The 21164-nt window shown below is 43.2% G+C and overlaps 2 protein-coding genes across 6 annotated transcripts in view; one reads left to right on the forward strand and one right to left on the reverse strand.

Annotated features, from left to right (window-relative positions):
• The window catches only part of dmxl2 (Dmx-like 2), a 39124-nt gene extending 24768 nt beyond the window's left edge, over positions 1 to 14356 (forward strand). Inside the window, exons 26-46 of one of the 4 annotated variants that reach the window (XM_028955913.1) lie at positions 43 to 119; positions 310 to 440; positions 2169 to 2417; positions 3811 to 3858; positions 5348 to 5383; positions 5942 to 6132; positions 6202 to 6335; positions 6675 to 6760; positions 6877 to 7078; positions 7200 to 7317; positions 8691 to 8756; positions 9143 to 9229; positions 9997 to 10118; positions 10212 to 10350; positions 11024 to 11084; positions 11237 to 11364; positions 11471 to 11548; positions 11644 to 11735; positions 11859 to 11911; positions 12103 to 12320; positions 12670 to 14356. In XM_028955913.1, coding sequence (XP_028811746.1) covers positions 43 to 119; positions 310 to 440; positions 2169 to 2417; positions 3811 to 3858; positions 5348 to 5383; positions 5942 to 6132; positions 6202 to 6335; positions 6675 to 6760; positions 6877 to 7078; positions 7200 to 7317; positions 8691 to 8756; positions 9143 to 9229; positions 9997 to 10118; positions 10212 to 10350; positions 11024 to 11084; positions 11237 to 11364; positions 11471 to 11548; positions 11644 to 11735; positions 11859 to 11911; positions 12103 to 12320; positions 12670 to 12879 — 2526 coding nt within the window. In that variant the 3' untranslated portion in view covers positions 12880 to 14356. The remainder of the gene's footprint in view (positions 1 to 42; positions 120 to 309; positions 441 to 2168; positions 2418 to 3810; positions 3859 to 5347; positions 5384 to 5941; positions 6133 to 6201; positions 6336 to 6674; positions 6761 to 6876; positions 7079 to 7199; positions 7318 to 8690; positions 8757 to 9142; positions 9230 to 9996; positions 10119 to 10211; positions 10351 to 11023; positions 11085 to 11236; positions 11365 to 11470; positions 11549 to 11643; positions 11736 to 11858; positions 11912 to 12102; positions 12321 to 12669) is intronic. The other 3 variants (XM_028955914.1, XM_028955915.1, XM_028955916.1) reach the window with 3 other exon arrangements.
• An 89-nt stretch (positions 14357 to 14445) lies between these two features.
• gldn (gliomedin) lies at positions 14446 to 18895 on the reverse strand. 2 transcript variants are annotated; one of them, XM_028955918.1, is made up of 11 exons: positions 18879 to 18895; positions 18300 to 18812; positions 17972 to 18023; positions 17863 to 17880; positions 17610 to 17708; positions 16954 to 17055; positions 16736 to 16864; positions 16577 to 16654; positions 16367 to 16492; positions 15816 to 15966; positions 14446 to 15263 (listed from the first exon to the last, which is right to left on the reverse strand). In XM_028955918.1, exons 2-11 carry the CDS (start codon positions 18705 to 18707, stop codon positions 14798 to 14800), a joined length of 1629 nt encoding a protein of 542 aa, XP_028811751.1. In that variant the 5' UTR covers positions 18708 to 18812; positions 18879 to 18895; the 3' UTR covers positions 14446 to 14797. The 2 variants fall into 2 exon arrangements, with proteins under 2 accessions (XP_028811751.1, XP_028811750.1); XM_028955917.1 differs by lacking the exon at positions 18879 to 18895 and having other exon boundaries at positions 18300 to 18859.
• Positions 18896 to 21164: the final 2269 nt, after the last annotated feature.

A 21164-nucleotide genomic window follows, 5' to 3' on the forward strand; every position in this document is an offset into this window, starting at 1 on the left:
CAGCAGATGAGTAATCACCTTCTTTGTGTGTGTGTCTATCAGGTGAATGCCCTGCACACTCTGGCTGCCTCTCTCTCTGCATGCATCTATCAGGCCCTGTGTGACAGCCACAGCTACAGGTACTCACTGGCCAGGCCGCCTGTAATACGAGCATCTAGAGCTTTGCATTGTTCGCAGACAGGCTTTGTTCGGAAATGTTAAATTCAATAACAGCTGTGTGCTGTTTTACATTAAACATGTTCTGAAATGCCAGTGCCTTTAAATTGCATTGATGAACTTGAATTTTTCCCTCACCTATGGTTTCACTAGCAGCCAGACCGAAGCCAATCAGTTCACAGGGATGGTATACCAGGGACTGCTGCTTAGTGAACGTCGGAGGCTGAGGACGGAGAGTATCGAAGAGCATGCCACACCCACCACTGCCCCCGCCCAGTGGCCAGGTGGGCTCCTGTCCACACTTTGGATTGCACTCATTTTGCAGTAATCTGTCATTAGGCCATTCATACAGCGTGCAAGCACCTGGCACATTTGGCCTTGGTCATAATGCCAATTGCTTTAGCAAACAAGCGTGTGTAATTGGAGCTGGTTGGTGTGTGTTCTGACGGTGCAGTGGGAAGTCTGGTTGGGGCAGATGGTGCAGGTAATGGACCCTGAAGTCCATGCAAAGTTTCGCAAATCCCCACAGTACAGGCCTGAACATAGAGGAGCCAGTTATTATCATCATTATTTTGTATGGTTTTATCTTAAGAACAAGGTGCAACAAGTTCTATACAGACAATAATATCAAACAAAACATTTAAATACACAGTGAGGCGAAAAGATGAATAATGATATCAGTGAAAAGGATAGAGTACGATACAGAGAAGACCATGAGGAATACCGTGTCAAATGAAACTCATGGGGTGCAGGAAGGCTGGTGCTTTTCATTTGTTGTTTACTTGAAGACGTAAGTAATTTTGGAATACCCGTATGCCCATATAATATACATGTATCAGAGTTTTCTGTCTCAGTGACTGATTTCTGTCAACTTAGTGCACTAAAGTCCTTCACAGACCAAATGCATGCAGCGCTCTGAATCACATTATTTTCTATTGGATATGCACCTGAAAAGTAGCAAGCGACACTGCACGAACCCCTGCGGACACCGCAGTTGTTGAAGTTTGACCTGAATCCGGAGAGTGTGGAATTAGTGTCGAATCCGGACCACTTGCCTGATCGGTTCGCCGCAAACATACAACTTTCTTTTTGTATTCCAAGTCTTCCCAGAACTTAGTTATTTGATACGTTTTTATGGTGATTTCAAATGTGAAACACTTTTATTTTACAAAAGGTGGAATTAGTAATACTGCGAAATAGTTATTTGCATGAAATGCACATATTATTTACATGTATTTACATGGTTTACAAAAGCTAAGAGTAAATGCCCAAGAACTTTGTTGAAAGTGAAAGTGAAGTGCTTTTAACCATCATCCTTAGTGAGCAGTGGGCAGCCATGACAGGCGCCCTGGGATTAGTCTGTGGGGACGGTGCTTTGCTCAGTGGCACTTTGGCGGATCAGGATTTGAACTGGCAACCTTCTGATTCCTTAACCGCTAGGCCACCACTGACCATACTTTGTCATACTGCATTTGTTCTTTTTTCCCAATCCACTCCATAATCACACAGTTTTTAGCTGAATAAATATGTTTGAAAAAGCAGAATTTAGCAAAAAATAAAACTGATTTCACAGGACCCTGGAGGAGAGTGAAAGTTCATTCAAGTTGTAACATTGTAACATGGAAGCACGTTGTAAGTCGCTCTGGATATGGACGTCTGCCAAATCCATTCAACTGTATCATCTTACGGCAATACCGCGAGGAAAGAGTAAAAAGTTGGATTTTACAGTGACTGTTGCTTGTTTCTGGCAGTGTAGAAATAGCACATTATACGTATAATGTAACCGAAATATTGAGGTTTAGTGGGATCGCGAGGGTGGTGCTAAGTAATGGCATTAATTGCGCCTACTTTTGCAGCCTGCGACCCGGCGAAAAAGAGCCTTTTTTTTTTTCTTTCAATCAATGCATATAAATATTCTGATAATACTGTATAAAGAAGAATAACATGGTGTGTGTGTGTGTGTGTGTGTGTGTGTGTGTGTGTGTGTGTGTGTGTGCGCTGTCTTTATGCAGGTGTCTCCTCCCTGATCAGCCTGTTGATCTCTGCTCATGGGGAGGATCAGCCCAAACTGAACGTGATGCTGTGCGAAGGGGTGTTGGCTGTCTACCTCAGCCTGTTGATCCATGGCCTGGGCACACACTCCAGCAACGAGCTCTTCCGTCTGGCCGCCCACCCCCTCAACAACCGCATGTGGGCAGCGGTCTTCGGTGGTGGCGCCAAGCTCATTGTCAAACCCAAGAGAGCCCCAGAGGTCCCACCAGGTAACCAGCTCCGCCAACTTCAGCCCACTTTTCCTCATTTTAATAATTAATAATGTTCAGTCCCCCAGTGGGGTTAAGTGGGCTGAATGGTAGCAGAAATGTACCCTTCGGACTGTGAGGCTAAACTGATATTTAGACTTGGCCAGTTGGCCAGAAGAATTCTGAAGTGGTTCAGATCCGTCCCGTCCCCGTGTTGAGGTGTCAGTGTGATCTGTGTCCCCTAGCTGCCACCGTTGCGGCAGCTCCTTCAGATGTCTGTAAGGCAGAGAGTAGCATCCCTGTCCTGGTTGAGGCTGACAGTGGGCCCAGAGAGGAAGGTCCAGTAGAGTCCAGCTGTGAGTAACTGACGTCCCCCCCACGTCCACCCAAAGTAAAAGCTCCAGTGATGGACAGTTCAGAGGTCCACATAAAATATTTTATCGTCCATGGTGCTGTCTCTGGGTGGATAGTGGGGCTGTGTGCCGTGCCTCTTTCTGACAGTTTCTGTCTGTGATTTAGTAGGAGGTGTGCCTCTCCCTTTTCTTTTGGCTTTTTTTAATTTTTGTTCAGATAATATGTGAAAGTTCTGGGCATTTTGTGCTACAGTATGATTTCTTAACCTCCAGTACATATTACACAGATCTTAGTCATCAATTCATGCATGATCCATTGTCCTCTAGAAGTTTGCACTGAATAGTTAGGTGAGCAGAAGATGAACTGATCACTGAAAGGAATAATGTTAAAAATAACACATTTGTGTTTCCAGTTGTCAGTCATCTAGTTCCATAGCTATTGGTCAGCTACAGATCAGGAGCAGGCTACAAGAAGATAGCAAAGCGTATTCAAATAATGAAGCAGAAAAGGCGAATGTCAAGATTGTAAGACACATTTTCTGAAAAGCCAATAAAACAAGATGAAAATCTTTCCTGCATCCTAGCTGCAGTGTCTGAATTGCACAGCAAAATGATCTTTAATCCCCTCATCCAATTATTTATTTTTTTCACCAGACATACCTTTGCACATTGTGAAAAACTGTGGGTCCTACAACAGGATAATGTTAATAATCAATGTAAAAAATCTAATATCACATTTAATATTCTGCTCTCTTAACTATTCTCGCAAACCTTTTTGTAGCAAAGATTTGCATGTTGTTCTATAAATACATATAGTTTCCTGTTTATGGAAAAAGTCATAAAAGAGAATGAGAAAAAAGGTTTTAACCCGGGACTAGGCTTAATTCATGACTGGGAAACTGAGCCATTCATATCAATTGATGGCCCCTTACATTTGTACAGAAACCTTAAATGAATGTTATTGAATGACTCTCCTTTTTTCCCCCCCATTGTTTTCATTATTATCTGTATGTTTTGTGTGTCGTCATGATTCACTCTGTTGTTGTTTTTGGGCCATGCAGCTGATAAGTTTAGTGTGGACACAGAAACGCTTTCAGAAAATAAAGCAGGTACACTGTCTCTCTCTCTCTCTCTCTCTCTCTCTCCCACACCAATATACTCGGTGTGACCCCGTGTCATCGCTAGACTTGACCTGTAGCTGAACGTCACCGCAGTAGATTTACTGTCCGCCCCCGAGTAGCCGGAATGAAATTATCAGTCCATTGCAGTGTGATCGCTCCAGGTAACTGTGGTGAAAGTTCCGTAACGCTGTGTGCCGCAGTCCTTTGTCACAGTCTCCAGATGAACGGTGATTATACGTCCAGGGTAATGGAGTACTTGTTCACTCTGGGACAAGGTCATGTTCATTTCTCAACAGTATGAAGGGGAGGTTGTTCCATGTGGAATTGGCACATTCAGGCCCTTCTCACCTGTGTACATGTACAATGTTCTCATCTTCTGATACTGATATGATGTGATACAGATCTGGTTTTAAGATATTTACAGTCTGTGTGGAAAAGGCCTGGTACAGTGAGAATCACCACTTCAAACGTTAATGTGCCTGTCCCACTGCTCCAGACACAGCAGACCACAGCCTTTAAAACACTTTAAAATGGCATATCACGTATATATATATCAGATGTCCTCCCCTCCACTCTCTATCTCCCCCAGTGTGCAGACGGCAGCTTTTCACCCTGTTCTCTCCCTCTGTTCACCGCTGCTGGAGATTGTGGCCAAGGCGCTGAGACTAAACAGTGCCCCCCCTGTCCCCAATCACACCGAGCAGCCTCCTGTCACAAGGCAGCCTATCAGTCACCGTGATAAAAGTGTCTTCCATACAGACCTCTTGCATTTAACATGCATTTTATTGTGTATAAAGGTGCATCGCACTCGTATTCGTACAGCAGATATTACAGCGCAGTGTTTCTACAGTTCAGTATCTTGACTGCTCGCTTTGATCAGTCTTCTTTGCGCCAGTGTTTGCTGTACAGTATGTGGCCGTAATGCTGAAATGTTTCAGCATTTATCACACGCACTTATACAGAGCGACTTACAATCAATAGTTTGGGACAGTCCCCCCCCTGGAGGGTTAGGGTTACAACTTAGGGTTAAGTGTCTTGCTCAGGGACACAATGGTAGTAAGTGGGGTTTGAACCTGGGTCTTCTGGTTCATAGGCGAGTGTGTTACCCACTAGGCTACTACCACCCCCACAAATGTTCATTTGTGTTGCTTGTGTATTAACAATGCATTTAAATTCGGGCTGCTCCATGTCGCTCTGTGTCTGAGCATCGCTGTCTCGTACTTGTATCTGTTTTTTTTTTTTGTTTGTTTGTTTTTAATATATATATATATATATATATATATATATATGTGTGTGTGTGTGTGTGTGTGTGTGTGTGTGTGTGTGTGTGTGTGTGTGTGTGTGTGTGTGTGTATGTATGTATGTATGTATTTTTTAGTATGCATTATCGCAAAATTGTGTCGCAACTGCTCATTGTGTTTGAATTTGAAGTGGTCGGCAGACCGAATTTTAATGTTTTGTTCTTTGTCAATCTCAGTGGTTCCTGAAATAGTGACCCAGGATAGCAGTGCAGGTTTGTGTGTGTTGTGTTGTAGGCTCTTTTGTGTGTTTGGATGGAGTCTAACCTTCATCTGGAAACTAAGCAATTTCCTCTCTCCCTCTCGACGCCGTTTTTCCATTCTGTATGGGGGGGGGCGTGAGAACACAAGCCATTCAGCCATGTAATGGACAAACAGATGAAGGGGGAGAGCAGCGCACCGCACCGCGTCTTCTAATCTAATAACTAAATGAAAGATTGCTTGCACCTTAAGACTCGGAATGAGAGGGAAGAATAGCTGAGCGCCGTTGTTAGAGATTTGGTGTCGGAGTGGGTTAGGGTCTTGGCCTCTTTGCTTTGGGTTTTTACGTTTCTTCGCCATCTTTTAATCTCTTCGTACCTCATTAAAACCCATGAGCTGTGAGGCTCGTGATGATTGTCTCTCCGTGCATGGGGATTTGAAGCCTGATCTCTTTGATTTCCTTCGGTCTTCGGCACTCGAGATTCTGACTTTGCCTCAGGGGAACAGAAAGCGGTGGTACTGTGTGGTTCCCAGAATTCCCTCCTCACTACTGGTCTCTGTGCCGTTGGCAGCCGTACCCGCCACTCCACCGGCCGAGGACGTGGACCGACACCGTCGCAGGTTCAACATGCGGATGCTGGTTCCGGGGCGCCCTGTGAAAGAGACACCATCCACGCCCCCGCCAGTACCAGTGGATCGGCCAACGTACAAAGAGAAGTTCATCCCGCCGGAGCTGAGCATGTGGGATTATTTTGTGGCCAAAGTAAGTTTTGAGGCGCAACCGGTCGGCGGGCTACTTTTCGGGGGGACCTGACTTCTGTTCTCCCTGCAGCCATTCCTACCTCTCTCTGACAGCAGCGCCCTCTACGACTCAGACGAGAGCGGGGCCAGCGGTGATGAGGATGACGACGACGCCTTCCTCTCAGACACCCAGATGACTGAGCACTCGGATCCTAATTCGTACAGGTAGAACTTCATTGATGACGACTGCAGTCACATTCTGTACTGACTCCTCTTTCCAACCTTCATTCTTCATCACAAATCCTTACCAGTATGAATAAAAATGACGGGTTGTCTGCGGTTCATGTTTACTTCTTAATAAAATGAAGAGGAAAAACTAGTGTCTGAGTGTCTGTATATCCCAACATTTTACATGATGCCAGCCTTATCATTAACATACAAGTAACAGCCATAAAATACAGAATCTTAATTAATCATCAAATAATATCAAATAAACCCTCTTTATATGCCACCTTCGCTGAGCGTTAATGTCATTTCCTGCTTTTGTCCCTTGTTCCTATGTAGCTGGGCACTCATTCGACTGGTCATGGTGAAACTGGCCCTGCACAACGTCAAGAATTTTCTGCCACTGGCTGGACTGGACTTTGCAGGTGACCCTTTTTCCTCTCTAAAAAATATGGAAATTGTATTTGTCTAATTACTTTTATAATTCATATCTGCAAAACAAAAATGTAGCAATACAGTTGATTTTGTATTGAAATTTCAGATTTGCCAGTCACCTCTCCCCTATCCAACGCGGTACTTAAGACTCTGGAGAAGTGGGAACAGATCCTGGTGGAGAAGATGAACAAGTTTGAAGGCCCTCCACCCAACTATATCAACACATACCCCACTGACGTGAGCGCAGGCGGAGGCCCGGCCCTCTTACGGCACAAAGCCATGCTGGAGCCCGACAACACCCCATTCAAGTATGGCCACGAGTCACGTGATCTTGCCTGATAACCGAATACTGATAGTGATTATTATTAATAATTGAAGTCATATATTATTTTATGCAGCTTTATTTCCGATTTTCTTATCTCTCCTCAGGGCGAAGCACCATCTGTCCTTCCCTGCACGGCGTCTCTGGCATTTCCTGGTAAAACAGGAAAATCTGCAGGAGACTCTGATTCGCTATATTTTCACTAAGAAGAGGAAGCAGAGTGAGGTAAAGAGCAGGGTGTGGTTGGCCCTTTTTTCATCCTTATTTTTAAGAATGCATGATTTATTTATAGTTCCTCTCCCTCCAACTGTGCGATTTACTGTTTACTGGCCCTCAGAAAACCTCCTGCATCAGTCCAGTCTCACTAGGACAGCTCATAGGAACATAGAGAAGATGCTTTTGATGTCCCTCATGTAACAAGCAGCATAAATGGCGGCAGTCATTCATCAGTGCTGATGATTAGCTGGAGGACCCTCCTTTACTCACTGGATGTACATCATGAGAATTCGTGGCAAAACCAGTCTAGTCTTGAGAACAATCTGGGGTGTGCTTGAAATATCTTGGTGATATATTATACTATGTGCCATGATGTGCTTTAGGAATGTATTATAATGTGTTATATGCTGTAGTATGTTAGAGTGGGGGATCCTCCTGCACTGAGGTGTGCATGAGACCTCCGGTTTGATACAGCATTTATCAGATGCCCTTATCCAGAATGACTTACAATTAGTAATTAAAGGGACAGTCCCCCCCTGGAGACACTCATGGTTAAGTGTCTTGCTCAGGGACACAATGGTAGTAAGTGGGATTTGAACCTGGGTCTTCTGGTTCATAGGCGAGTGTGTTACCCGCTAGGCTACTACCACCCTGTGGCCTTGTATGTTGTAGGAGTGTATAATGGTATGGAATGTTATTAGTGATTTCCTCCTGTCTCTTCTCAGTGGTGGAGATTTGATGGGTTTTCTCCTAACCTCCAGTTGGCGGTCAATTGATTAAAAGGCAGGGACAGTTGGGCTCGTAATGTGACTGGCACATCAACCTGGAATAGAGAATAGTCCCTTTTAAACACCTTTCTCCGGGTAACATTTTTTTAACGTTGGGGTCACATTTCATAAACCCCACCCAGTTATTGCACTTTATCGCACCACGTTTATCTGCTCTCCGCCACAGACTGATCACAAAGGCAGACACATCCTGAACTTTTATACATCAGTGCTGTCAACTTCCATTATGGATATTACACGGACGGTATACCGTTATTCAATAAATTCAGTGCCGTATTAAAATATGTTACAGACAAAGTATCAATAAATAAGGACAAACAAAACTGGCTAAAGGTCTCTAAGGGTGTATTGACTGTTGTGATCTGTGCCCTGTGCTGCCAAGGATGCAAAATAGTTCAATGAATTGTCATATACAGTTGAGATTTAAAAAGAAATAGGGAGCTTGGGTTAAAGATCTGATGGTGCCCAGCCCACCAATATTTTGATATTTCAGTGTTTTTCCTTTTATTTTTCACATTCCATGTTTTTTTTTTTTTATGTTGTGACTCCTGTGTGTGTGTGTTTGCGTGTGTTGTGGTGTGTTGTGGTGTGTAGTCTTTAGACAACCATGTGGACCATCTCAAACAAAACTGCGTAACAGAAGGTCGTAAAGGCAACCAGGTAGTATGTCTCAGCCGCGGCCAGTTCCGTTCGCCTCTTGCGGCTCTGGGCTTGAAGCCCCTCGTGCTTGTTAACCCGGAAATTCAGTGTTTTGCCCTCACACTCCCTAACCAAACCAGTCACCAATGCTTCTGTCCTGACACTAACTGGCTAGAGTACTAAAATTCTGTACATGCATCTGTCCCACTCCTCTGGCCCCACCCGTCGGCGCCCACGCTGTCCCACAGGGCTGCTAAGGGAACTCTTTTTTTTCCTTTTTCGCCAAGGCCAGTCACCTGTCAAGAAATGTGTCACATGGTTCCGATCTGCATGCTCACTGGATGCTGCTTTGTGTGTTGACTGTGGGTATGTAACTGGGAATGAGTGTCGTGCTTTCGGTTTTGCAGGTGGAAGCTGACCTGGGTTATCCAGGCGGGAAGGCCAAAGTCATACACAAGGAGTCGGACATCATCATGGCTTTTGCGATCAACAAGGTACAAGCCTCACTGAGTGTTTAGCCCAGAGGATGGACTTGATCTGTTTACGTGCATTTACACCCCCATTTGGAGCTGTAATCGGGCCTAAAATATTAACCTGGCCTGAGCCCAACAGAATCTGACCTGACAAGTAGAGCTTTTTAAAATCCAGACTTTCTTTGCACACACTATGAGTGGTAGACTAAGAGGGAAAGGAATGGTGTGGGTTTAAAATACAATGGCCAGCTGCTTGTCTCCGTTTCACCTCCTCAGCATCCATTTTCACATCTGTTTTGCGATATTTATCACCTGACCATGGTGGCCAAGAATTGCTAATCACACATTTACAAGCATCGAATCATACGGAAACGAGCGGCACTATAGACCAGAAGTTCGTGTTTGCTGACCTCCGGAGCATGCCAATCTGACCTGACCCAACCCAGCACTAAAATGATTGAAATTGATCCCGACCCAGAGTATGTGGTTGGGCTTGGGCCCAGATTAAAAATTTACCTCAATTTACCTTGTACAGGATTACATATTTTAGTGGTATATAAAGGTTAAATTGCAAGAATCTGCTGATTTACTTCTAAAATCTACTCAAAATGTTTAATACAACATATACAAATAGTATGAATATGCGTACCTTGATTATAATCAAGAGCAATTAGGATTGTACAATCCTGATTGTATTTCATGTCCAAGTCAGCCTGTAGTCCTGTGACTGAACAGAAGCACTATTTACATTTAATTATAGGATGTGTCTTATGTCATTGTGTTCGCAGGCCAACATGAACGAGATTGTCCTTGCCTCTACCCACGACGTGCAGGAGTTGGACGTGTCTACTCTCCTGGCTGCTCAACCCTTCACCTGGATTGGAGAAGACTTTGATAAAGAGTCTCGCAGGTCAGTGTCTCATGACCAGTTGTCTATTTAGTGTGTTTTGAGTGTGTATGTTGGATTGAAAGGCTCACATAGAGATGCTGTGCTCCCGTGTAGCTCTGATGACGTGGACTACCGCTCCTCCCACACCAACATCGCACAGGCCAGCACTGCACCCTTCGCCCCTCCACAGATCTCGGCCTCCGCCTCCATGCCCTGGCTGGGTAGCGGGCAGACCAGCTTGGGAGCCAGCGTGGTGCGTTAGTCTCCACATGCACACCACGGACCCGCTTGCAATGGAGGCGCTGCTTTCTTGTTATAGCAATGCATGTCCGATGGCAGTGAAAGACGAGGGCGCAACACAAAACTACTGTACAATATTCATGAAACATCATCTGAACATTTCCTTCTGCTGCAGCAGATTTTATGGTCTAGTTCCAACAAATCACCAGCAGGTGGACACAGAGAGCTTCTAACATATTTCCTCTTTCTAAATCACTGAAGTCAATACATTCATTTATTAAACGTTCGCAATTATATAAGTCTGTAAAGCCCAAGATCTTCCTGCCAATATTCATTCTTTTCTTTGGGTGTTAAAGAACTTTGTGTATATTTTACATTTCTTATCATTGTAACATAACCCCGTCTAAACAGACCCACTGATGAGTCTGTTTTCACAGAGATTTTGAAAGAAATAATAAACATGAGATTCAGTCCTTTAAGACCAGATCCCAAGGTGCATTATTACGTCACCATTCTGAGGATCCGGAGTTCTCCAAGTTCTTTATTCTTGTGATGCATAAATGTTCTTAATTTACCATTTTCTCAAAGTTCTACTTGTAAAATTTTAAATACAATAATCTAATAAAAAAAAACATAATATATGTGGCTTAGTAATATAATTAATTTAAATAACATTTATGTGACAGATTGTGAAGAGGAACCTGAACAATGTGAAAAGAATGACTTCCCATCCTATATATCAGTATTGTAAGTAGACAGAAATGATCATTTTTTTTCTACGCAGTAATTGTAATTATGGATTTCATTTCTCCCAGTATCTGCAGGTCACCTATTTATGTGAGATTTGTAAAACTATTAATGCATGTTTGTGTGTGTGTGTGTGTGTGTGTGTAATGCAGACATGACTGGAGCTCAGGATGGCAGTGTGCGCATGTTTGAGTGGAATCGCCCTCAGCAGCTGATCTGTTTTAGGCAAGCGGGCAACGCCCGAGTCACCAGGCTCTACTTCAACTCCCAGGGCAATAAGGTAACTCCATCTGGATCTCCATCAGCATCAGTATTTATTTATATATTGTATTAATATTTTTATCTCTATTTATTGTATCTTTATCTCTTTCTTTGTACCTGTATAGTGTGGTGTTGCCGATGGTGAAGGCTTCCTCAGCCTTTGGCAAGTCAACCAAACATCATCAAACCCTAAACCTTACTTGGTATGTATTGAGGGATTGTCTCTCAGTTTCACAATTTCACAGTTAATCGTTGCGAAGCATTGACAGTTTTTTTATTTATCTCCTACCCCACCCAGAGCTGGCAGTGTCACACAAAGACGTGCGGTGACTTTGCCTTCATCACTTCTTCCAGTCTCATTGCCACAGCTGGCCAGTCCAATGACAATAGGTCTGTTTTTTTTAAGCTTCAGGGACAAGCATTCTGTAAATTGACAGCATGTTAAAAGGTTTCAGAAGTACTTTAGTACTGTTTGAGGGGTAAATATATAAAATATATATTTATCTTTTACAGAAATGTATGCTTGTGGGATACCCTGATTTCCCCTAGTAATACGATGGTACATGGTAAGTTTGGCCGTTTTCGTCTACATTTGAAGATGTATTAACAAATATTTAGATCACTATGACTGCGACATAATTAGTTCACTAATTTGTGCTGCTCAGTTAGCCAGTGATTGGCTTTGGGGGTTAACTGTCAAATGGAAACGTTCACTGCTGCAGCATTGAGCAACATACTGCGCACTCTTTCCCTTTAGCCTTTACCTGCCACGAGAACGGGGCCACCGTGCTGCAGTACGCTCCCAAGCAGCAGCTCATCATCACCGGAGGCCGTAAGGGCTTTGTATGCATTTTTGACATCAGGCAGAGGCAGCTGCTCCACACCTTCCAGGCCCATGACTCTGCAATTAAAGCGCTGGCCATGGACTCCACTGAAGACTTCTTTGTGACCGGTTCTGCTGAGGGAAATATGAAGGTGTGCGACTTGCTGTGTACTTGTTTACGATTTTTGTCATACTGTTTTAATGAATATCAGACTGGTGAATAATCTATTAATGCACCAACATCTTCATGTAATTAACATTTATTTATTTTACACAAAATGGTCCAATGTGTTTTCAGACATTTTACAAAATGTATAAAAATGAAAACGTTCTGGCATAACTGTATTTTGGACCTTTTGATTGGCAGTATGTTTTTGGAGGTGTATTATGGATGTATTATACATGGCTCTGCAATACATTTTCTGTCCATGTTGAAATCAAGTTCGTCAGAAAGTTGAGGTTATTTTTTGCCGCAGTAAACTTCGAATTCTATGTTCCCAGGTGTGGAAGTTAACAGGACATGGATTGATGCACTCCTTCAGCACCGAGCACGCCAAGCAGTCCATCTTCCGCAACATCGGGGCCGGCGTCATGCAGGTGGAAACGTGCCCCGGGAACCGCATCTTCACGTGCGGCGCCGACGGCACCCTCAAGATGCGGGTCTTGCCCGACCGCTACAACATACCGGCTAGTATATTCGACATCCTGTAGATTGGAACATGGAGTTCATCAATGGGTGGTTAACACACGAACAAAAGCTTTTGGCAGCAAGCTGTACGTTTCCTTAGCTGTGGATCGTAACAAAGTGAATTCCCGCTGCAGATATATTTTCCAAAGCCTAAACACGTAAGCAAAGGTCACATATATACTTGGTTTAAAAGACAAATAAATAAAAAGATAGATTTACTGTCATTTTAAAAAGCTGATTTTTTTTTTTCCTTCCCAAAATCTCTGATAGAGTGTGTCCATAGGAAAGCTATGCATGTACTGTACTCGTAAAAGCGGTGCAATCACAGGTTTATTGATAGTGCTCTGTAAAAGTGCTCAAAGCAAAAATTTTTAAGTGTGTATCTGTCGTCATTTTGTGCCCACGGCTGAAGCTCTTAGCATTTACCAGCACTGTGGTTTCTATATTACGTCAGTGGTTTCCAGTGTGACCCAATAACGCCGGATCTACATTTGAGTTCCTTAACCGTCATCTCTTAACCATGGCTGCTCGCATTGCACAGTTGTATGGCACAGAGCCCCGGTGGACCCCCGAGTCGGGCCCGCAGTGAGTTAGCTCACGTCCGTCCGCCACCGACTGTCCGTCTGAGGGCGAAGCCGCTCCGCAACACATTCCGTGTGAGCAGAAAACAAAATAAAGTGGTTTTAAATGTGACTGTGATTTGAAATGAAATACTCTGTTCGTCATGTTTGTTACTACACACTGAAATGCTGAAATTTGACCAGAATCAAACTGTTTCAGTTTTTTCAGCTTTGCACTTTTTATTTTTATTTTATCGTAAAAATTTGGCGGTTTTGGTTCCTTAGCAGACCCATATTTATATTTAACTCTCTGCCTTTTACAGTAGGAATGTATTTTTGGTTTGTTTAGTGAAACACACCTAGGCTGCCCTTTTATTTACTGTCGTCATTTTATTCTTTTTTTTTTCCGTTACGTTTCCACCATAAATGAATATTTGCACTCCAAATCTGGGAACACTATAAACCTAATTTAATTGTAGAGGAAACTGTTATATACAAATGAATGTCTGGCTTCATTTGGCCAAGTAGTAAAAGTTTGAAATAGTTTTAATAAATATAAATATATATATATATATATATATATATACACACACACACACACACACACAAATATATAAATGAGCTACCACCATAGCTTGTACAAACATAAGAGCTTTTAGTTTTATTTTTGTTTCTCATATGAGCTGGACTAGTACTTTGGTTACATGTATGTGGTATTTATTCAACATTTTTGTGTTTCTGTCAGATCTGCCTGGGCGCCATGTCTACTGTATGTATTTAAGTGTTCAGTGGTCTTTTTGTGTATTTATTGGTTAAAAAGAATATGCTCTGTGTGTGGAGGAATGCTAGCTAAGGTCATGTTGTGAAATTGTATGGAGGAACAGGCAGTTCATGGTCAAAGTTTTACCTTTGTAAGTTGAATAAATTCTTTTTATTTCGAGATACGTCTTTTAATCTTCTTTTTTTATTTTCCGTTGTGCACCATGCCACCAATCACACAGAAATACAGAAAAGCCAAAAAAAAAAAACTGTACGACATATGTTTAATATATTTTAGAGGAAATAGAAAGTGGTAGGTTATTCATTCACAGGACACTGGAGACAAAGTTGGATTCCACTTCAGGTAAATTCTACCACAGTAACATGAGAAATATATATTTATAATCAAATATAACATAACACACATCAGACAAAATATTGCAAAAAAACGGGGATTGAAACTCATAAAAAAATGGTATAATATTGAGTCCGCTCAGCGGATAAATACAGATTAAGTAAAAACTGGGGGGAACAATGTTCTCATTAATATGTGATTACAAATACAAGCATATTTTTTACATTTTTATTTATGATGGGTTCTCTTAATTTAGCTCTTTGTATATCACTCATCAGACAGAAAGTGGACACTGTAGGACTTGACAAAAGAATTGTCCCAGAACACCAGAAGTCGGTCTTTGGGGTGATATGTCAGCATGGCCAGAATGCCGCCAGGTGACCTCAGGTCAAAACTGACATTCACCGGTTTGCCCTTCAGCAGGTCAAAGGCGTAGGTCACCCTGCTGTCTTTAGTGTCCGTGACGTACAGAACGCCGCACGCGATGAAGGCATTTCCAGCTTTGGTCCTGGGGTAGCTGGTGTTGATGTAGGCTATGACTGAGAAGGTTTTCTCATCCAGCTGGGCCACCATGATGTTCTCATCGGCGCCAGAGGCGAATATGAGCCACAGCCCGTTCTCATCCAGGGCCACCTTAAAGTAAGTCTTGGAGTTGTTGAGCAGGTATGCACGATTGTGATACAAGGCATTCTCTATCGCCAAGGTGTGCAATTTTTTGGACTCCAGCTCAAATCTAAAAGAGAAAATAAACAAAAATGTACTAACGCACAGACGTACAGTACTGTGCAAAGGTTTTAGGTTTTTCATCTTTCAAATAGTTCAGGAAATAATGTTCATGTTTATATGTAGAGATGTGCTAGAAGAACTGGGGGTTGGTCACCTCCCAACCCTGTAAACTATTGAACAATTTCCTACAAGCATATTTGAAGTGAAGTGAAGTGATTGTCACATGTGATACACAGCAGCACAGCACACGATGCACACAGTGAAATTTGCCCTCTGCATTTAACCCATCACCCTGAGTGAGCAGTGGGCAGCCATGACAGGCGCCCGGGGAGCAGTGTGTGGGGACGGTGCTTTGCTCAGTGGCACCTCAGTGGCACCTTGGCGGATCGGGATTCGAACCGGCAACCTTCTGATTACAGGGCCGCTTCCTTATCCGCTAGGCCACCACTGGCCATTTTTCTGCAGATGGAGATGAATACCATATTGCTGTCATGGGTATGGACAGTACTGTACGATCCACATGAGTGTATGTAACGGCCTATGTTCCAGCAGAACTTACTTGGCGATGTTAAAGGTCCCGGCGATGTGGTAATACATGGAGCCGTTGTGAACGATGTGTCCGCACCCTTGGTAGTACTTCTTGAGATCAATGGTTTCACTGCTGCTATTCTCAAATGCAGCAATGTTCTTGTATTCCTTCACACAGCGACCTTGACAGAAAACAAGCCAGTGACCTTCAGAATTTTGATGAAAATTTTGAGGGATAGTTGCAATCCAAAATTCTTCTTCTTCTACTAATTCTTCTACTCATGTGGTACAGTGAAGTTGCAGGAATAAGTGAAAGTAACCTTTGTGTTTGTTTAATTAAAAAAATTATCAACATTCACACCACATATGGCTGGACAACTTGTGTGCCAATGTAGAGTGTGATTCAGTTTATAAAAAAATGAAATCGATTTTTAAAAATTGGCTAACAGGATTAAAACAGCGATGGTGACAGATGGCACAGTCATGAACAAGAGACAATGCTTATTGGTTGAATGTATGGAAACGTTTGTGTTTGTGTGGGCTGAACTCTTGCCATCGAAACATTGCAAAATGGTAAAATACCTGAAAAATGCTCGGCCACCCATATCCGTTCATCATGTTGTGCTGCCGTGTCTTTCATCCACACTCCAAAGGTCTTCTCCATTTTTGCCATGGTCCTCGGACAGTCCAGAGATTTTATGGTGCACTCTGAAAAGTGCAAGAAAAATTCCCGATGATCTCACGTTCTGCTCACAGTTCTGAATCAGACACATACTTGTGCTTCATTTGTACCTCTTTTCTTCAGAGCAGCCTCTCGTCCTCTCCCTCCCTCCTTGCCAGCTGAGTCGTTTGGAATGGCGTGAAATAGACCTGGATTCATGGGAAAAAGGCGGGAAATTGGGTCTTGATCTCGTCCAACCCCCTACCAAAAATGACAAATAATTTACTCACCCACTGATTTCTGTGCTGCGTGAAAGTGTGCACGTTGGCTCCTGTTTCTAGGTGGCCCTTGTGGGCCAGGAGGTCCAGGAGGTCCCATAGGACCAGGAGCCCCAGGTGGGCCAACAGGACCAGGTGGACCTACCAATCAAAGCATGTGGTCATGAAACGATGTCTGTGCGCTACAAACATGGTTCTTTTAAGGGTTTGGTAGTGCAAACTGTGCAGACCCTCTAGAATGACGTCATTGGAAGGCTCTCCCTGTTCACCAGGGGGTCCCGGGTCTCCAACCTCCCCCTTCTCACCTGGATCCCCCTTCTCTCCAGGAGGACCTTACAGAAAAATGTATGACCAGTCATTAATGCCTTAATTATTTAAAATCAGATTATTTAAAACGTATAAATTGTATATATTAGGTATTTAATAATTACAATAATAATAATGTGTTAATAGAAAAAGTATGTTCTGCATTTTGCTGAGATTTGAATTGGAATATAAACCTGACCCCAGTATCTGTTATCAGCAAGGCCCACTAATTCATATCCCAGCACAATCCTTTAGAGATCCTTTTGAAGGATTCCAGTGATTTCCGTAACCCATTCAAGCAAACCACAGATTCATTCACTCTTTACCCATGACTAATATGCATGAGCTTCGGAGAACGTGAGTGGGCTGCTGAGTGTTCTAAGGAAGGACACAGCCGAACTCAGCAGTGATGCACGTCACCCTGATGTGCCCACCAACGTCCTGTCTGGATGCAGCCCACAATTTTGCCTGACAAAAGGAGGCCAGCGTGTTTTAACTTCTTCTTTCGCATTACTTCTGCTCCTTCTCTCCTGCTGGCTAATGGGCAGTGCAGCGCCGGGCGCTCTGATGGATGCCTGACCTCTTTTCCCTCGTTTCCCGGCCACGCCAGGCTCGCCACTTAGTCCTGGTATCCCATCTGTGCCGTTGTGACCTGGCATTCCATCTCTGCCCGGCAAGCCTGAAGAACACACAGACTTATATGTCTTATTATCCTCAAAATAATATTACTGATTTCTTCATTTCTACCCACATGTTTAGACTGTTTAGACTTGGTTTAATAAGGATGTGTGTGCGCTTTTTAAAATATACTTTTCCCCATTCAGTAGAATTACCTGGTGGTCCTGGAGGTCCTGTAACAAATACAGCGAGTTGAGGCAGACGTTAGTTCATTTTTAAGCGACTTGTCGTCGTCATTGATGTGGTTTATCTGTGCGCACTAACCTGTGAGACAGACTCCTTTTGTGCTGTTGCACATGTCTATCAAGACCTTTACCTGCAACACAAGCAGCAACTTTGCAGTCCAGAAGTCTTATTGGGGCCAGAACAACATCAAGATGATACATTCTTCTCATTATGTATTTACTATATATCTATTTTCTTTTTTCTTTTATTGTATGGTAAAATATTGAGCAAATTGGACTTTTATTTAATATTATTTTCATATTCTTAACTCCCTTGTTTAGTATATAAATAATTCAAGGTTTATGAGTGTAATATTCATAAACACAAACAGCAAATCCTGAAGTGGCTGATTCAGCCTCAGCATTACCGGCACCATGGAGTAGGTCATCATCATCATCATGTCTCCATGCTGCTCAGCCCTGTGAAGTCTCTTCTCCGGCTCCTGCATGTGTTCCTGGGCTTGCTCTTGTTCTTGCACCTGCTGGAGCTCCTCGCTCCTCTTGTTGCGGGAATACTGAACTTGCGCCTCAGCCTGACCCAGGCCCCGGACCTCCGACAGGAACTCCACCACCGAGCTCTCGGAGAACTCGTGAACCTGCCGGTCGAGCTGGACCAGGCGCGAGGAGAGCTGCATCTGCTGCACTAACAGAACGAAGAGTCCTACCGAGTTGACCACGCTCAGCACGCACACGCCATAAAGCGCAGCCTGCACCCTCCAAGGGATCTTTCCGCAGCACGACCTCATGCTGCCTCGTCTTACGTCCGGCATCAGCATCTAGTCTGCTGTTCTTCTCCACTCCGAATGTACGTTTTCCCTCCAAAATCCACCTTCAATCCGGGAAGCAGCGCTGCAGCCAGCCGGACAAACGATGTCCTTGTTCTGAGCAGAGAGGGTTGGCATCACCATCAGAAGCCTCCAGAAAGAAGTCCAGACTTGTGCAATCACCTGATTTATATGCAGTCATGCCCATTCTTCAGTCTGCGTCTGTGGGCTGTGTGTGACATAATTCATATCAAGAGAGCGGTTGATGATGTGGAAAAGCTCGGAGACGGGCTAGATTCCCTGTCCTAGATACTCCAGTCAATTGGGGGAAATAAATAAAGAAATACGGCAATGAATTTGACATTTTAACCATTTCCTCTGAAAAAGTGTGCAAAGTGTTCTTTTCTATGTATCCTTGTTTAATATTTTATCTCATGATTAAATGCTCCTTCACTTTATCTTTATCTGTTTATTCTACGAGAAACTCCAAATTAAAACGGGAGCTCCTTACAAAATGTACATTTTAATATTTTGCTAAATTGGCATAACATAACAAGTTATGATGTATAAATATAAAAAAAAACACTGAGTGGGACCGGCCTTCTGTGAACACAATGCACAATTCCCTCTTCAGAGCCGGGCGTCCACCCGTCCGCCTGCAGGCTGTAGGTCACTGTATCTCTCTATCTGGCAGTGAAGTGAATGCAGGGGGACGTGCTGGAACGCCCCGGCGCTGACACGACCCCCCGCGGCTCTTTCACGTTTCAGTCCCCGCTGTGGAAATGGCCAGGAGTACCTGAAGAGGAACACCATCTGTCATGAGCTTCACGGCTTTTTTTATTGGTGGTGTGTGCAAATTCTGCACACAGATCTGCAGGGTTGCGTCTGGGAGGAGGAATCAGTACAAAATACACACAAGCGCAGGAATAATTATCTACACACAAGTAGACTGATGAGTGACAATGTCAGATCAAATGATTGCAAAATCCTCATGATATTCCTCAAATTTTTTTGTTAATAGAGATATGAAAGGTGTGAAGAAAATCTGTCAAAATTCAGTAAAATGGATTCAACATTCATATCAGAACGTGATCAGAAATTGGTCTGCTCTACACAAACAAGGCAAGTTTCTTTTGACTGAACCAGTTGGCCATGTTTCACAGCCACAGTGTGTTCAGTGACAGCGGTGCACTGGTCAGTGGGTGTCCAGCAAAGTGACGCGTCACAGTTGGGACACATCACGTTTTGTCCCAATTACAGAGGCAGTAGGAGTGGGCAGCACATTCCAAAGGCTGCTGTTTTCCCACAAAAACCTGTTATGCTGTTACATGTACTTTATCATTATTATTAATGTCATTTTTTTGTCTCGCTCCTTCAAGACCACCATGACATTGCCTGAAGGAAGAGAAACCGTACCTTCCAACTCTAGAAGATGTCTTTTAACAATAGTAAGACCTCACCACTGTTCCCCACAGTAAATCCTTCACAATAAAAGAACAGAAAGTAAAATGATAATTACTAGTGTCGGGTTAGTCCTGTGCTGCTCCCCCAGCCACAGTCATATTTGTCTAGTTATGACACTAGAAATGACGACCAGTCGGCTTGTTGAGGGTGACATGTTGGGTTGATGTGCCGCGGCTTCCCTCAGTCAGTCGAACGAAGCTCATACCGGCCTCCTCTGTAGTCTGTCTTCTGTTTGAAGCCCCTCCACTTTCAAGGGTACGGAGCAGCTTTTTTCACATGTGAAGGGGTGAAAAGTTTTATGCTGGAGAGACAGAGGAGCTCAGTTTTAAAAGTTAAATGAATGCATAAAGAACTCTGTATTTTGGATGTTGTGCAAGTGTTCTGTTTAAAGAGGAGCAAATGATAAAGTAAAATCCTAAAACAAAAAATAGCACCTTATTATTCACTTAGATGACGTCAACGGAGAATGAAAAGAAGATTCACAAGAACTGGAATTGAATGCGGCTGCAGCAGCACAAATCCATAAATCTTGCAGCGTTACTGCAGCAGCACACACTACATGTACAAAGATGCCCATTTGATTCATGGGTCCTTTTTTTTGTAAAAAATGTAGGCGTTGTGTGAATTCACAACGTCCTTTTATTCACATTTCACTGCACAAAGAGTCCGAGGCCACAGAAATGTCCACTGCAACACATACCAGACAAATACTATGAATAATGATTCTTCTAAGCCTCAGTTTATATTATAATAAATACATAAAGAGGATAAAATCAGTTGTGGTGGCTGTGGGACTGAAGAAATGTCATTACACAGTTTTATCTCAAAAATAGGTACAAAGTAAGTAAATATCTTTCCTTAGTACAGCAAGTTCCATAACTTGTGTTTTTTTAAATCCTTAACTTGCATTACCTTTGTAATAATGGCAGCGATATTGTAGCACTTGCATTGCAAGATTATCTACAGTACAGTGCTACTGAAATCTTACCATCAGAAAACATCATC

This window comes from Denticeps clupeoides, chromosome 16 (genome assembly GCF_900700375.1).
Source record: "Denticeps clupeoides chromosome 16, fDenClu1.1, whole genome shotgun sequence".
Taxonomy (NCBI): domain Eukaryota; kingdom Metazoa; phylum Chordata; class Actinopteri; order Clupeiformes; family Denticipitidae; genus Denticeps; species Denticeps clupeoides.

Coding starts and splice junctions, on each gene's coding strand:
- gldn (XM_028955918.1), bottom strand. CDS start 18,707: ATGCTGATGCCGGACGTAAGACGAGGCAGCATGAGGTCGTGCTGCGGA. Junction 18,024..18,299: donor TGACCTACTCCATGGTGCCG/GTAATGCTGAGG, acceptor CTTGTGTTGCAG/GTAAAGGTCTTGATAGACAT. Junction 16,493..16,576: donor GGCTGCTCTGAAGAAAAGAG/GTACAAATGAAG, acceptor TGCACTTTTCAG/AGTGCACCATAAAATCTCTG.